The sequence below is a fragment of the Poecilia reticulata genome, linkage group LG22 (genome assembly GCF_000633615.1).
Source record: "Poecilia reticulata strain Guanapo linkage group LG22, Guppy_female_1.0+MT, whole genome shotgun sequence".
Classification (NCBI taxonomy): Eukaryota; Metazoa; Chordata; class Actinopteri; order Cyprinodontiformes; family Poeciliidae; genus Poecilia; species Poecilia reticulata.
The window spans coordinates 7245354-7259947 of NC_024352.1; the positions used below are offsets into that span (position 1 = coordinate 7245354).

At 42.2% G+C, this 14594-nt stretch overlaps 2 protein-coding genes across 2 annotated transcripts in view; one reads left to right on the forward strand and one right to left on the reverse strand.

Moving 5' to 3' along the window:
* The window catches only part of ghsra (growth hormone secretagogue receptor a), a 7955-nt gene extending 5164 nt beyond the window's left edge, over nucleotides 1–2791 (reverse strand). The window contains exon 1 of the mRNA XM_008399212.2: nucleotides 1868–2791. Coding sequence (XP_008397434.1) covers nucleotides 1868–2708 — 841 coding nt within the window. The 5' untranslated portion in view covers nucleotides 2709–2791. The remainder of the gene's footprint in view (nucleotides 1–1867) is intronic.
* Nucleotides 2792–8009: 5218 nt separating this feature from the next.
* The window catches only part of pld1a (phospholipase D1a), a 35002-nt gene continuing 28417 nt past the window's right edge, over nucleotides 8010–14594 (forward strand). The window contains exon 1 of the mRNA XM_008399211.2: nucleotides 8010–8228. The gene's annotated coding sequence lies outside the window, so the exon portion shown is untranslated. The remainder of the gene's footprint in view (nucleotides 8229–14594) is intronic.

Sequence of the window (14594 nt, forward strand, 5' to 3'; positions counted from 1 at the left end):
ATATATAATTTTATATTTGAGAGCAAAAGCAACAGATCTCTTAATTAACTAATTGAAATTACATTTAACTGAAAAAAAACTGATTTTGATGCTGATTTTGTATTTCTATATTAATTTTGGCACATAGACAATAACCCCGCCCCAAAATTCAATTTGTATGAACATTAGGATCAGCTTGTGGCTCCGTTGAGGAAGACCAGGCTTCTGTTCATTTGCATAGTTTGGTTTTCTCATTTTCCTCTCAACATCCTCCAAGGTTTCTCTGCAGGATTTACATCAGAGAGTTTCCTGGCACAGTGATGCTGTGGTCACCAAGAAGGCATCGGCACCTTTTACCAGTGTGGGAAGGTGTCGGATCATTTTCTCAAATTTGGTTTCTTAAGAGAATTTGAATTTTACATAACACTGAAAAAAAAAAGAAAAAAAAAGGTTTTCTAACACAGAAGTGTCTCCCTACTACTAAAATGTAGCGTACAGTTTATGTATCACTGGCTGAAGGGCTACTCTGCTGGTGTTTTTCCACTGTGTTTTATCAAATCCACAAACAGAAGACATGACTCTACAAATCATTACTGATGACCCTTTTTTCCAGTAGCGTTGCTACACGGTGGCTCATCTCAACTCCACTCTGCTCAGTTCGGGTGATTTTCCATCACAGTTTTAGTAGGAGGGGTCGTCATATACGACTGCAGCTATTGTGCCGAATGGACAAAAAAGTATGAGCGTGTCTCTTCGGTGCTTGTTTTCCTTCATCAGCTCCCTTTTAAGTTTTAGAAATGATTTAAAGTTGTATTGTTGAATGGACAGGATCTGTCTATCTCCTGGAGCCTTATGCCCTATAGATCACTTAGATATCATTTTCCATTTAAGTTTAGTTGTCCCAAAGTCGTGGTTTATACTTTTAAGTTGTACCTCCTAAGCTGTGGAGCCAGTTACCCAATCATATTAGACGGTTTTTAAGAAATGTCTTAAAACATATTTGTACTCGCCCAAATTTATTGGGCTTCCTTTTATGTTTTTGTTTTTTTTAAAAATCATATTGTGTTTGTAATTTGTTTTTATGTTTGAATTGTTATTTGTTGTTTCTGGCCATCACTTTGGCCAACTGCAGCTGTTGGATCCAGAGACCCATAAGTAGACCAACCTGGTGTGTGTTGGGTCCTGAAGCTTTGACCCAAACAGCAGTTCATTCCTTCTGAATACCAAACTCATAAATGAGCTTTGATTCACGATATTCTCCATCACTGCTGCTTGATCTCCTTTATCCACCACTCAACTTTTCAGTAGCTGCTAGAAAACAAAGCTGGCGTTCCCACGCATGATTTTGTGGACCATAAAACCGTCACGTTGTGTTTTTCCTGGAGGAGCCGAATGCGGGGAGGAGGCAGGCAAAACGAAGAGGAAAATCTGTATTTATTTAACTCTCGAGCTCAACATTGAACAAAGTATATAAACACTACAAAGGCGCTACGACGAAAAGGAAAACAGTTACAATAACTGTACACGAATAAACAAAAGAATCAACTAATGTCAAACTAAAAATGTGTTTTCTATTCATCCTACTTCACCAGAATAATCAGAAATAAACACTTGAAACATACAGTGTAGCTACATAGTATGAGCTTCGCGTACTTTCCATTGAATTAGTGGAATTAATAAACTTTTCAGCTAATCAAAGTTTCCAAGAAGTATACCTTTTTTTTTTTTTTTGGAGTAGGATCTTGTTCTGCCCCCAGCTCATGCTGTCCTGGGTGGTGAGCCATATTGCCAATATAGACAACAGATCATTTTTTTTTTTTGATTTAGTCTAATTTCTCTTTACACCTGCAAGTCAGAACAGTAAATGTAAATACATTTCCAAACTTACCCAGCATCTTGATGGTCTGCCTGTTGCTCTTGTCTCTGTGAGCCACACGGGAGCTCATGTTCGTCTCCCTGTGCCTCTGCCACAGGCGACGGCCGATGAGGCTGTACAGCACCGTCAGACAGAACACCGGCATGAAGAAAAACACCGAGCTCAGCCACACCATGGCCCCCATCAGGCCTGACTCAACGGCGTAGTGCGTCATCCTGCACTCCCGAGTGTCCCCAACGTCCAAAAGCAAGCCAGTCGTATTAATCCGGGACGTGAGGTTTAGTGGTTCCACGGTGTCCCTCTCCACTCCAACCATGACGAACACAGGCCCTGCGCTGAACAGGGACACCGTCCACAGGACGCAGATCAGTGCGCGCACTCGCCTTTTGGTGACCAGAGCCTTGGCGCGCAGCGGGAAACAGATCGCCAGGTAGCGCTCCACCGACAGCGCAGTGATGTTCAGGATGGTGGAGTACGTGCAAGACTCGGACACGAACTGGAAGAGTTTGCAGAGCGCGGCTCCGAGGCGCCAGGGCCGGTACCGCCACATGCGGTAGAGGTCCAGCGGCATGCACAGGAAAATGAGCAGGTCAGACACAGCCATGCTGCACAGGTAGAGGTTGGTGGTGGTGCGCATATCCCTGTACTTGCTCACCACCAGGATGGTCATGACGTTCCCGGCCACTCCGACCAGGAAGAGCAGCGAGCAGGCGACGGTGATGAACGTGAGGAGAGGGATCGAGTAGTAGTTGAGCGGAGGCGCGGGCTGGTCGGCGCTGCTCGTGGTGTTGTAGGTCTCCTCCCAGCTGCAGTTACGCGGGAGGCACTCAGAGTCATTGGGCCAGGAGGGCATGCTGCAGCGCGGTTATTCACAGGACCAGGCCTCCCTGCGTTCTCTAAAGTCTCCCTGGGAGTTGGAGTCCTCATGCCCCTTAGAGGCGCTGTTCCCGGCGTCCATCACGGAGAATGGCAGACGCGCGTAAAACCAAAAACCTGACGCGCGCGCGCGCGCTGCGTAAAAGTCTGTCGGAAGGTTAAAGAAATCGCAATTATAGGATGAAACATTTATTTGAAGTCGTTTTTCTTGTCAAATATATTAATGAGATGAGATTCGTGGAACGCATCTGATTCTGAAGGCAAATTCTTAAGTGACCTGTTACTTATGTCAAACGGAAGTCATTAAAAACACACAAGCTCTTTGTTGTTTTAGACCACAATAGAAATGAAAACAGAAGGCGCATTCTTCTCAGCAAGAAGTAAAATCAAACACTGCATGGATTTTTGCTCCTTCAGTCGCACTTGCAGCTACGACTTCTTCTGTTCTGCGGCGAGAACCGACATCAACCTGGAGCCTTTCACGCGTAAAAGGTGGCACGAACAGTTCACGTCATCGGGCAGTGTCCAAAACAGGGAGTCGTTTTACGACTTCCATCGGGAGCAGGTGACGGTGAGTCAGACTCCGGGTCCCATGATGCGGCGGCGGCAGCAGCGGGAAGAGTAACTATCCTGGGAGGACACAGATTCAGAGTCACCCAAACACGAACGGACAAAAAACGACCACCGTGAAAACAAATTCCACCCGACGAAGAAAGCAGAGTTTTATAAAACTGACAAAAATCACAATGGGGCGACGCGTTTTCAACATCTTCGGGGGTGGGGGAAAAAAAAAATGAATTTAAGGATATATGACCGATGAAAGGATTTCAAACAGATTAAAGGAAAAAGAAAAGAGATCCAGCTCCACTCCTAGCTGTGATGCTTTCGATGTTGATGTGATGAATGCCTTGTGTGTGGATCCAGATTCCCAGTGCGCAAAAACAACAAAAAAACCCATCAGGTGAAGAGGTGCTGGTAGGGGGGGAGGTGAACGGGGGCGCACTGTGGCTGCAGCGACACCACCTACTGGAGTTGTCAGGGCAGTGATGCCTGGACGACGTGCATCCGATTCGGTGAAACTTTGCTCACAGTTTTGCCTTTCAAAGTCCACAGCAGAGGAAAAAGAAGCAAAAAAATAAATAAATAAATAAAAGTACCTTGCAAAATGATTTAATTTCTTCACATTTTAGACTTTTTGCACAGTCAGTTAGCAGTTAGACTGGATGGAGATGATGCATATTGTCATCTTATTAGCATAAGTAATTGTTGTTGCCAAAAGTGATTTTCTTCTTTTGCCTAAGGCATCTTCTGGAAAGAATTTTTTTTTTGTTTTTTTTACCAAAGTTACACATTATTAGTTTAAGAAGGTGACAATATCGAACCTGCTTTAAACTCATCCACAACTTCCTCCCTGATTTGTCAGCTGGATCTTTTGATCTTCATGATGCCGTTTCAATAACGTTCTCTATAGCAAACACAGAACAGAACAGCCGCATTTCTACTTAGATTGACAGGTTGCTTTTTTTTTCTTTTTTCTTTTTTTTCTATTGCTGTGACTTCATTAGATTTTATCAGAAAGTAAATGGCTGCAATCAGATCATGCGAGTCACAATTTCTTGATTTTTATTTGTAATCATTGTCTATGTCACAATTATGTGGTGATGGTTTATCATATAAAAGTGTTGCAAGAAAACAGATACTTAATTGTAGTCCAAAAGTGATCGTCTACAACCAATTCTAAAATGTATTTTCCACATGCGGATGAAATGTATTCATAAATGGCATACTCTTTTTAAAAAAAATTTTATCCAGCTTCCAATGAACAAAAGTATTACATTGAAGTAATTTAGTTATTTGGAATAATAAACACATGACAGAATTACTATTTGATGAGACATCCAGCACTCAGATTGTCATTCAGCTTAAATTCAGCGTTATAATTGCAATCACAAGTAGCCTAACTGAATCACATTATAACGAGGCTGTAGCTCAGATTTAATTGAAGGCTTGAATTAGCTTCCGGCAGAATGAAAACAAACATGATTGTTATATGTACATCAGCTCTATTGGAGGTTATTCAGCACATTTTTTTTTAAAGTACACTGCCCTTCACGTTTCACCCAGCCCCTTACATTGGTAAAGACGTGAGTGGAAAAAAAAAACCAAATATTTTTTATTGCAATTCCATCAATCAATGAAAAAAAAATCTGCTCTTTTACAGTGAACTTAGATTAGTGTTTTATGCTCCTTATATTTATTTTATGTGCTCTACAAAAAGGAGTTTTGAAGAGTAACAACTATTGAGCACAGCATGATTTTGAAGCACACTAGATCATAACATTTGAATTCTCACAATGGCTAATGTGTTTGTTTAGAGTGTAGCTAAAGAACCGTTATTCTCATAAAGGTTGATACGCTGACATGGATTTAATAAAAAGGAAAAGATCAAATCGGTAAAAGTCAGCAGCTCTCATGAAAACCTGAGAAGCTTTCTGTGCCGAAGCAAAAGATTAACTTTCTGTCCAGCTGAAGCCAGGTCAGTGGCAGCTCTGATGCTAAAGACAATTTAGTTAGCTTGCACAGGCTAGAAATGCAGAAGGTTGTGATATTAAGGATTTTTTTTAAAACATTGTAATCTTGGCATTTTTTCAATTTGAAACTTATATGATTTCAGGAAAAAAGTAATGTATTTGTCTTTCCCCTGTAATAAATAAAACAAATAACCATTTTCTGCTTACTTTAATACTATGAACTATCATTGTTTCCTTTTTTTTGTTGTTTAAAAGGACCGGCATTTGGAATAAAACCATGCATGTAATAAATATTAGGTTACAAAATATTTCTGTTTCCACTGATCAGATTTTATCCACGCTGTGCCAAGCGCTGCTATCTCGCTGGCCTTTGGGCTGTGTTTCCTACCATTATGTTTATGGCCGATGAATCATGATGCGCGTGTTCACGGGGAAGGAGAGAAAACTGGGCGGTGATGAATAAATGCAAAGAGTGAGAGAGATCTGGCTAATGGTCAGAGCAGCAGTCAGGCCCTCATCAGGACAGCTGTGCTTTTCACAAGATTTTCTCTTCACATCTGGTATGTACAGTTTTGCATGTGTGTGTGTGTTTGTGTGTGTCAACATTAGGATATGTTTGAGTTTGCTCTTTATATATTTGTATATAAAGGTAGAGCTGACTTTGAAATTTTGCACAGACACATTCACATTTCAGGGGATTCTGCTCATAAAACTGGGGGTAATCTTATTAATACTCAAATATCAGCTCACACGGAGCTGATATCAACTTTGAGCACAGATGAAATAACAGTTGTTTTGGGCTCAGCGGGGGGGGAAACGACGTCAACTTTAGAAATATTCCTTGTGACACCAACCAAACCTTTAGCGCTCTGACTTGTCTTAGTATTTTAACAGGCCTAGACTGTGACTCCCGTCTTCTGATGTCATTATCCTTTAAATAAGTATTTTTTTTAAAAAGAAGAAATTTTTCTCTGGGTCTTCTGTGCAGCATTAGTACTAAAGAAAATCTTAGCTAGCCATTTTATCTGAAAGGTGCCTTCAGGGTGTGGTAGATTGCAGGTTAAAGTCCTTGGAGGTGCAAACAGGCGAGTGCCAGCTGATCTCAAGAGGAGCGCAGTTCTCCGTTTTGACCTCTAGATGGTGAAAGAGATCGATTTTGCTTTCAGGTTCACTGAGCAGCCAACTACAGATGCATGTCAACACATTTGAATATTTAATATACTTTTACAATTCAGAAAATTGGAAAATTTTCCAATTTTCCTATAAAAGCAATGAAATTGAACTTTTAATACAAGAATGTTACGCTCTGCTAGGGCTGTTTTATGGCCTACATGATTATTAGTAAAAACTTAAGAACTATCGGTTGTGCAGCTTATGAGAGCATAAGCCATAAAATGACAGAACTAAACTAGCTTGTTTTTAATTAAGTATTCAAGTATATTGAAAAAAGTGTGGTGGACAAACGTGCATAAGCAACAACAGTGATTGCAGCTTCAGAGAAATGTTTACGGTGTGAGAGTTTGGAGGAGATTCACATGACATAGACCGTGGCTGCAGTCTGTGCCTGAGGTGACGGGATACAGCAGGCATGTTTCTTTTGTCTGAACCAGAAACAACATAAATAGCGTCATACTTGAATTAAGCCGATGAAGGCATTGCCTAGTGCAGTTTCCACAATCAGTAATTTGGAGAGTCGTGTTGTCTGCCGGTGTTGGCTCACCGTGTTTTAGTCCAAAGTCAGCACAACGAAAGTTTTCAGGATTTGATACGACTCTCTGTAGGCAAACTTAAAATGTATGCTAACTTTGTCTTCCAGTAGGGTTTGGCACCTGCCCATGCTGCCAAAATTCCTATACATGTTTTAATTGCCATGGTACCCCTGTGCTAGATTGTAAAATAGTCTGATCCAAACCCCGAAGAGAATTTATGAAGCACAGGACGATGAGAGGCACCAGAGCCAGAAATGCAGATAAAGGCAGCCACTTAAATTGTGTACTGAATCAATGTAATGAGTTTCCCTTTGTAGTTTGATTACGTAGTATACTGCCAACCCAACCCTGGTCCCCAAGGCATGCCCTGCATGTTTTAGATGTCTCCCTGTGTTAACACACCACTGGGAAATGCTAAAAACATGGAGGACCAGGGTGGAAAAACGCTGCTCTATTCTGTGTTGTTCTTTCTTCTTTTCCTCTTCTTGAGCCATCCCAAATTGATGCTGCCCTGAGCAGTGAGCCTTATCCCCCTTTATCAAGAATCGCTGAGCTGGAGTTATTTAAATTTTTATTTTTAAATGTAGTTCCAGTCTATTGAGAATAACCTGTACGTGTATTTTTGTGAGGCTGCAGGTATTCAAATCAAGCAGACTGTACACTTTTCCATTCATTATTTTAGCTATTCTGCTGTTATTTGATTTGTTTTTTTTTTGTTTTGTTTAGTTTTTTTTTTTTTAGCTCTCTAAAGGCTCAGTGTTCATGCATAGGAATGTTATAGCACAGAATCCAGGTAAATCCACTCGCACGAACTCAAAAACACCCAACCAATGATGAGAAAATCGGCAGGGCAGGACCGGTGTCGGTGTTTGCTACCCTACGGCTCCTCCTCCCTCCTCCCACAGGTTCAGTGAAATCTTTTGCCCAATCAGAGAAGTCCACTGGAAGAATGGCTCCCTGCGATTGGTTCAGAGTTTCAGAGAGCCCTCCCTTCCTGAGGAGTTGCAGAGAGTTCACTGTTAGTTTTTTCTTCTGCTTCTCAGCCACAGTTACTGAGTTGCAGCAAAGAGGGAACACAGAATTTGGCTGCTGCTGCTGCTGCGCGGCTCCTGGTCGTCTCAGACGGGGCGTGTGTGTGTGTGTGTGAATGCGTGTGTGTGTGTGAGCGTGAGTCTTTGTTTTGCCGTCCATTCAGAGGATCTAGCTGGCTCGATCAGACAGACCAACATGTGGACAACACGTCCACAGAAGAAGCAGGTTGGTAAATGCCTCCCTCACCCCTGTTGTCCGTCTCTCTGTGTCTTTAAAGATATGCAGATTGTATCTGTGATGCTCCTTAGATTTCCGTTTTTGAGCAGAATTTTCAAGACAGTTGAACGTACTTGTTGATTTCATGAGCTGGATCCAGTTGTCGTCGTCCTGTTGCATAGGAGACATGTCGATGTTATGATAGAGTGCCACAGTTGGGTGTGTGGAGAAGAGTTTGTGACCTCTTCCACCAGGCAGCAGAGCAGCAGGCGGTGTGTAACCTGCTGGAAACGGACCAGGGTTCCCTTATTCATTCGCAGTTGGGAAAAGTTTGTTTTCCAGAGCTGGAATGTTGCGGAAAGGACAGGAGATATCTTTCCCTGCCATGCACGGCTACACAGACAACCCTCCTCCACTCTTGCCTCTTCTTCTTGTTGTCATTGCCACATACGCGCATGATACTGACCTCTGGCAGGGAAAGACGTGACCCCTGCACTTTTCTGTTGTTGGACCAGCACATCAAAACAATAGACTTAACAGCAGCGGCTCCTTCCTGATGTGTGTGTGTGTGTGTGTGTGTGTGTGTGTGTGTGTGTGTGTGTGTAAACTGTAACTCATTCCCATGCTGTTCCCACCAGAACAGTTTTTGAACCAAAGTGTCCCTGTACTGCTTTTGTAATATAAACACCAGACATTCTTTGCGTTCAGCGTCTTTGAGGTGGTTGAAAAGGATGGAAGTCAAATATTTGAGAGGCAGGTTGAGTTTTAGTGCTGCAAATGTATTCCAGATGCGATGTGATGGTGGTGTGCAGTACAACAGCACACTTTCTGACTCTCGCAGATATTTATGTGCCTTGCAGGAGTTCACTCATAGCGTTCCTTAAACTTAATTTGCGCAAGCGTTTCTGTGAATATTTGCATTTCGCTGGGTTTCTAAGCGAGGCACTCAACACAAAACGAATAATTTTGAAGTTGGGAATGAAAGACGCTTGATAACAAAGCAAATGAAATGCTGGTCTCTTCGAAGAGTTTGCTGTAGATGCTGGTGGCTGTGAGTAGGACGGCTCTCCTGCAGTGGTCAGTGTTGCAGCGGGTTGGAAGAAACCTCTGAATAAAGACACTCTGGTGTTGTGTGACAGTCAGTGTTGTCACCAATCATCTCCATTCTATGAACAATACTTCTTTGCACAATGATCTCCAGATGTTTCATTTCAGTTCAGTTGCCACTTCTCTTATTTTTGTGAATGAAATCCAGAATAAACCGAATCCACAGTCCAATGTCCACTGTTGTTTACTGCATTCTGAGAAAACTCCAGCAGTTCTGTGACTGCCTCAAAGATTTCTTAGAGAGCACCAGGAAGACCAAGGAGCACAAGCCGACGGTTTCAAGAGCGTAGTTTTGAATCGGGTCGTATTCCAATGTTTTTTAAACATTTGTCTCAACTGTAGCATGTAGAAACATCTTTATGCTTGAAACATGGTGGTGGCAACATTGTACTGTGATGGTGACGTGTTGTTATGTTGATGGGGGCAAAATACAGAGTGATCCTGGAGGAAATCCTCCTGGCGACCTCCAGCAGCAGAACAATAAAAATATAGAAAACCTACAATAGAATGGTTGAGACGGAATCGTGTCCATGCGTTCGATGGCCCAGGTGAAGTCCGTATCCAAGTCCAGTTGGGAATGTTGTTACAATCTGAAGGAGCTGGAGTTATTTTAATAAAGAAGAATGGAAAAACTGGCAGAAACGTGTATCCTTAAAGATGCGGAGGTGGCGATTCAGCTGGAACATAAATATATCTAGGGCTGTTGTAAACGATTATTTTAGTAATCGAGTAATCTACAGATTTTTCTTACGATTAATCGAGTAATCGGATAAAAACAATTATGAAATAAAATATTGGTAAATTTTCCATAACACCAGTGTTACTATCGGATATCTACACCAGTCTATTTTTTCCACATTTGAGCTTCCCTACCAGTTACTTTTTTGTAGACCGGGGGAGCAACACGGGATATTTACGGCTCCTCCGTTCAGAAACCCATCTACCAGCCATGTTCCGCCTCCCGTTTGTTCAGACCGGGATGATATAAGTTTATTGTGCGGTTCGGTCCGTAAAGCTGCTCTTACCCTGTAAGCATCAACCCTCAGCCGCCCGCCGTGTTCAGTCTCTCCGCTCACCTGTATAAATCCTTCTCAGCTTCTTCCCGCCGTTCAACCAGCAGCTCCGGAGCAGAAAGGCTGCCGAACTCCCGGCAATGCGCCGGTCATTTTAAGGATGTTTATTGGTCCCACAAAAACGATGAAAACCCGGAATTATCACCAATCAGTAAAATCCCCGCGGGCCGAACTTGAAGATTGGACGTTATGCCGCTAACACGTAGCTTCCGTCAACAACTCAGAGGCGGAAGTCAGAGCTCCGCTCAACGCAAATAATGTTCCGGCTGAAACACGGTGCGCTAAATGATAAAACATAAATTAACGAAGCTTCGAGGCAGGTCAATTTTCCTCGAGGAATTTTAATAATCGAGGTACTCGAATCACTCGAGGAATCGTTTCAGCCCTAAATATATCCCACACTTTTCAGATTTAGGGATTTTAAAATGCCTTGCATTAGTTTTTTTTAAAAAAATGCTTCATAATTATTTGATACTTTAAGTCTGTCTGCCACAGTGAGGAAGTTGAACTGCTGCAAATACTTTTGCAACAAATCATTGCAGTATAGTTTGTACAAGAGAAACCTTACTGCAGAAATATCATTATAAGCAAATTATACTTCCGTTGTTGTTGTTTTGTTTTTTTTACTTTAAAATTTAAGCACACCAGTCCTTTTAGTTCAAAGCACAGCTGTCCTTTGGATTTTCTCTCCCACTGTAATCATGAGTCAGTTCATGGCGGTCTGGACCCCGAGCTACACTCTGAAATTTTCCAGCCTCAAACTTGGCTGTCCTGCTATGGCCGAGTTAGGTTTGGCAGAAACGGACCAGAGGCAGCAGCACCCTCACTCTGTAACAGTACAATGATGCCTTGTGTTGCCACCAGCAGAATGCCGCTCCGCCGTTAGTGACGGGTGCTCTCTCTCTCTCTCTCTCTGTCTCCCTCTCTCTATCTCCATTTTTCTGGCAACCACTGTATGTCTTGCTTTCTCTGACCATCCCTATCCCCCAATCCATGGTGTGAAGGATTAGATAATAGGCAGCTTTAGTGTGGGCAGAGAAAAAGAGGTGTCACAGACCTCTCTTATTTCTTCTCTCTCTCTCTCGCTCTCCCTTCCTCCGTCCATCTTCTCTCTCTTGGTGCCATCTGCGCCACGAGCAGCTTGGCACCACACCATCTATAAATGCCAGGCCACATTTATCTTCATTGTATCGTATTTACGTGTGTGCACGTGTGCGAAAGAATGCCCGTGCCCGTCACTCGCGTGAAACACAATGCTCGGCCGTACAGAGCCTTACAATTGGTGTAGCTCACTCGGTATACGATGCTTCGCCACTTTCTAAATGTCAAGTCCACAACCACACGTTCGAGAATAGATTACACGTTTCACAAGCCACCTATTTCTCTTGGTTTCCGGAGCCAAGAGAAATGGGTATGACAGGTATGACGGCGGCTCTCCTGCTGATGTTGGTGCTTTTGTCTCGTCATCCACCTCCGGTGTTCTTGTCCGTATTTTTGCACGGTTAAGCACGTATCGCAAGTAGGTCTCGTGTGAAAAGGCAAAAGGTGTTTAAAACAATGAATAAAACGCAGATTATACACGGACACCTATGAGTAAGTTAGAAAAAAAAGTTGTTTTATGCATGAAGAAGTGGGATGAGTAATAATGACAGGATACCTTTAAAATAACAAAAAAAAAAAGTGATCCGTCAAGTTTATTTTCTCAGACTACAGTGATGTCACAGCTATAAAAATAATAATACAAAAAACATGCCGGTCTGTGGAGGACAGCATCATGCCTAAGATTGTGGTGAAGCATTGTAGTGTTTTGTTGCTCATCCTCCCATAGCATGCAGTGTCTCGTTTCAGCTGCCCCTGTAATTTAGTTGTACTCCGGCCCTCCCTTTCCAGTTTCTGTCATGTGTTTAGAGAGCACCGACTAAAAATACATTACTTATCTGTTTCGCCTTTAAGTTTTCTATCGTTTTAAGTATGTGCCGTCAATGGGAAGTTATCACCCACCGCTTTCTCGAGAACTTAGGAAGAGTGTTTTATGAGCTCTGTGTGAGGCCGCGCTACTGCCCTCAGTCAATACTATCCGTTCCAAGTACTTCTATACTAATGGCCGTTTTTAAACAGTAGTTCAAAGGGATTTTGATTCGTAAAATCCCTTTGCTGACTTCCAGTGTGCAGTAAATTGAAGGGGAGCTACGACTTTGCAGTGCTTAAAAAAAAAGCTGTAGGTGTTTTGAAACTGAGGCGTTCAGCAATTGGCCCACATCTTATATGAAGTTGGGTCATTCCTGATCCGGAGAGAAAATCTGTTAACGGGATTTGAATCGACCACAAACGTGCCGGTTTGAATGCCAGAAGAAAAAGGTGTCAATGCAGAGAGACTCCTGATCATTCCAAATTGGTGTAAGCACGAAAAAGAAATGGTGAATGTCGTCTGGTGTTTCGAGTAATGAACGGTGATCACTGGTATCAAACATGAAACTTGCTTTACTGTAGAAAATGTAGACCAAACAAAGCCTAAGTTAGTTTGAAGCATCCAAATTATTCCCAACGTCGGACTCTTGGTTGAATCCAATATTCTCAGAAGACTCGCCTCGTGGCGTAGGCCATAGAGTGGAGAAAGGAAGGAAGCCTCTCAGTACCTCTTAGATAAGAAAAAAAAATTTCTGTGCGTCTGAAAAACAATAATTTTGCCAGTTATCAGTAAAGACCTGAAAAATTTCAGTCTCTTTAAAATATTCTTAAAAATGTGTTAAGTTATATTTTTACCATTGGAAAAGAAAAGAGCCTCAGAAAACACAAGCATGAACATTTTACATCTGGGCCAAAGTCTTCCCACACTGATAAGGGAAATTTAGCAGCAGGCCAAACGTTTTGGCTGCCAAACACACAACTCCCTGACAAAACTTAATATTTGACAGGAATGTAGCTAAGAAGAAATTCAGATGTTTTTTTTTGTTTGTTTTCTGTTTTTTTTTTTAACTAAGTTCATCTTCACATGACCAGAGTGACCTTTTCTTCCTTTCCTTCTGTCTCTTATAGACCCTGTCTCTGCAACCGAAACAGAGCTACTGGAAGTTCTGCTTCAAAAAAATAATACATGCTCACAAATGACCCTTCTCATGTCCTCATGTCGTAAAACCACAAAGGGGAAGTGTATGTAATGTTACAATAAACCAATGGAAGCAAATTAGGTATCATAAATACACAAAGACTGAACAGTATCCACGTATTACTGCCTGGCGTTGACATGAATGGTTGTAAAATATTAATGCCGGATGATATTGATTGCAGTTGAATCTCATGCAAGTCAGAAATATTTAACTTTCAGCGCTGTTATGTATTCAATCTAATCAATACTTTAAAATAAATAACATTGATAATAGATGGTTTGTAATGCAGAATAAGCTGCATGACCAACTCTTAAAGAGGAAGCCATCTTACCAACCTGACTGAGAAAAGACTAACAAGTCAGACACTGCTGTTCTTTTGTCTTTGACGAATTACGTCGTAGCGTCTCGGACTCCAACTGGAAGTGGTGGGATAATGGCTTGTTGTGGAGGAAAAGCTGCTCAGCTGAAGGTGCCCAAGCAGCACAAATGCTCTCAAACATGTATTTGACAAGTTCCATTGTAATGTTATTGACTCCTTTGATGCAGAAGACACAGTGGAGGGTTGGTAGTAAAACCCACACTAAGCAGCAACCTTAGATTTGCACAACTGCTTGGTGAACACAAACAAATCAAACCAATCACATGGCAGCAGCTGAATGCATTTGGGCATTCAACAGTGATGAAATATGCTGACGCTCAACCAGAGTTTCAGAATGGGGAAGAAAGGGTTTGAACAAGACTTTTTTTTTACACTAGACAGGCTGGTCTGTATATATATAAAAATTCACTTCTCACCTTTTTTTGAGAATGGCTGGAAAAAGCTGGACTCAAGGACAGCACAGAGGCTCTCATCCTGGCTGCACAGCAACAGGCTCTAAACACCAGAGCAATAGAGGCTCAGATCTACCACACCAGACAAGACCCAAGGTGTAGGTTGTGCAAAGAGGCCCCTGAGCGAGTCCAGCACATAATAGCAGGGTGCAAGATGCTGGCAGGGAAAGCGTACATGGAACGACATAACCAAGTGGCGGGCATAGTGCAGAATATGGATTGGAAGCCCCGAGATCAAAGTGGGGAACACCTCCAAA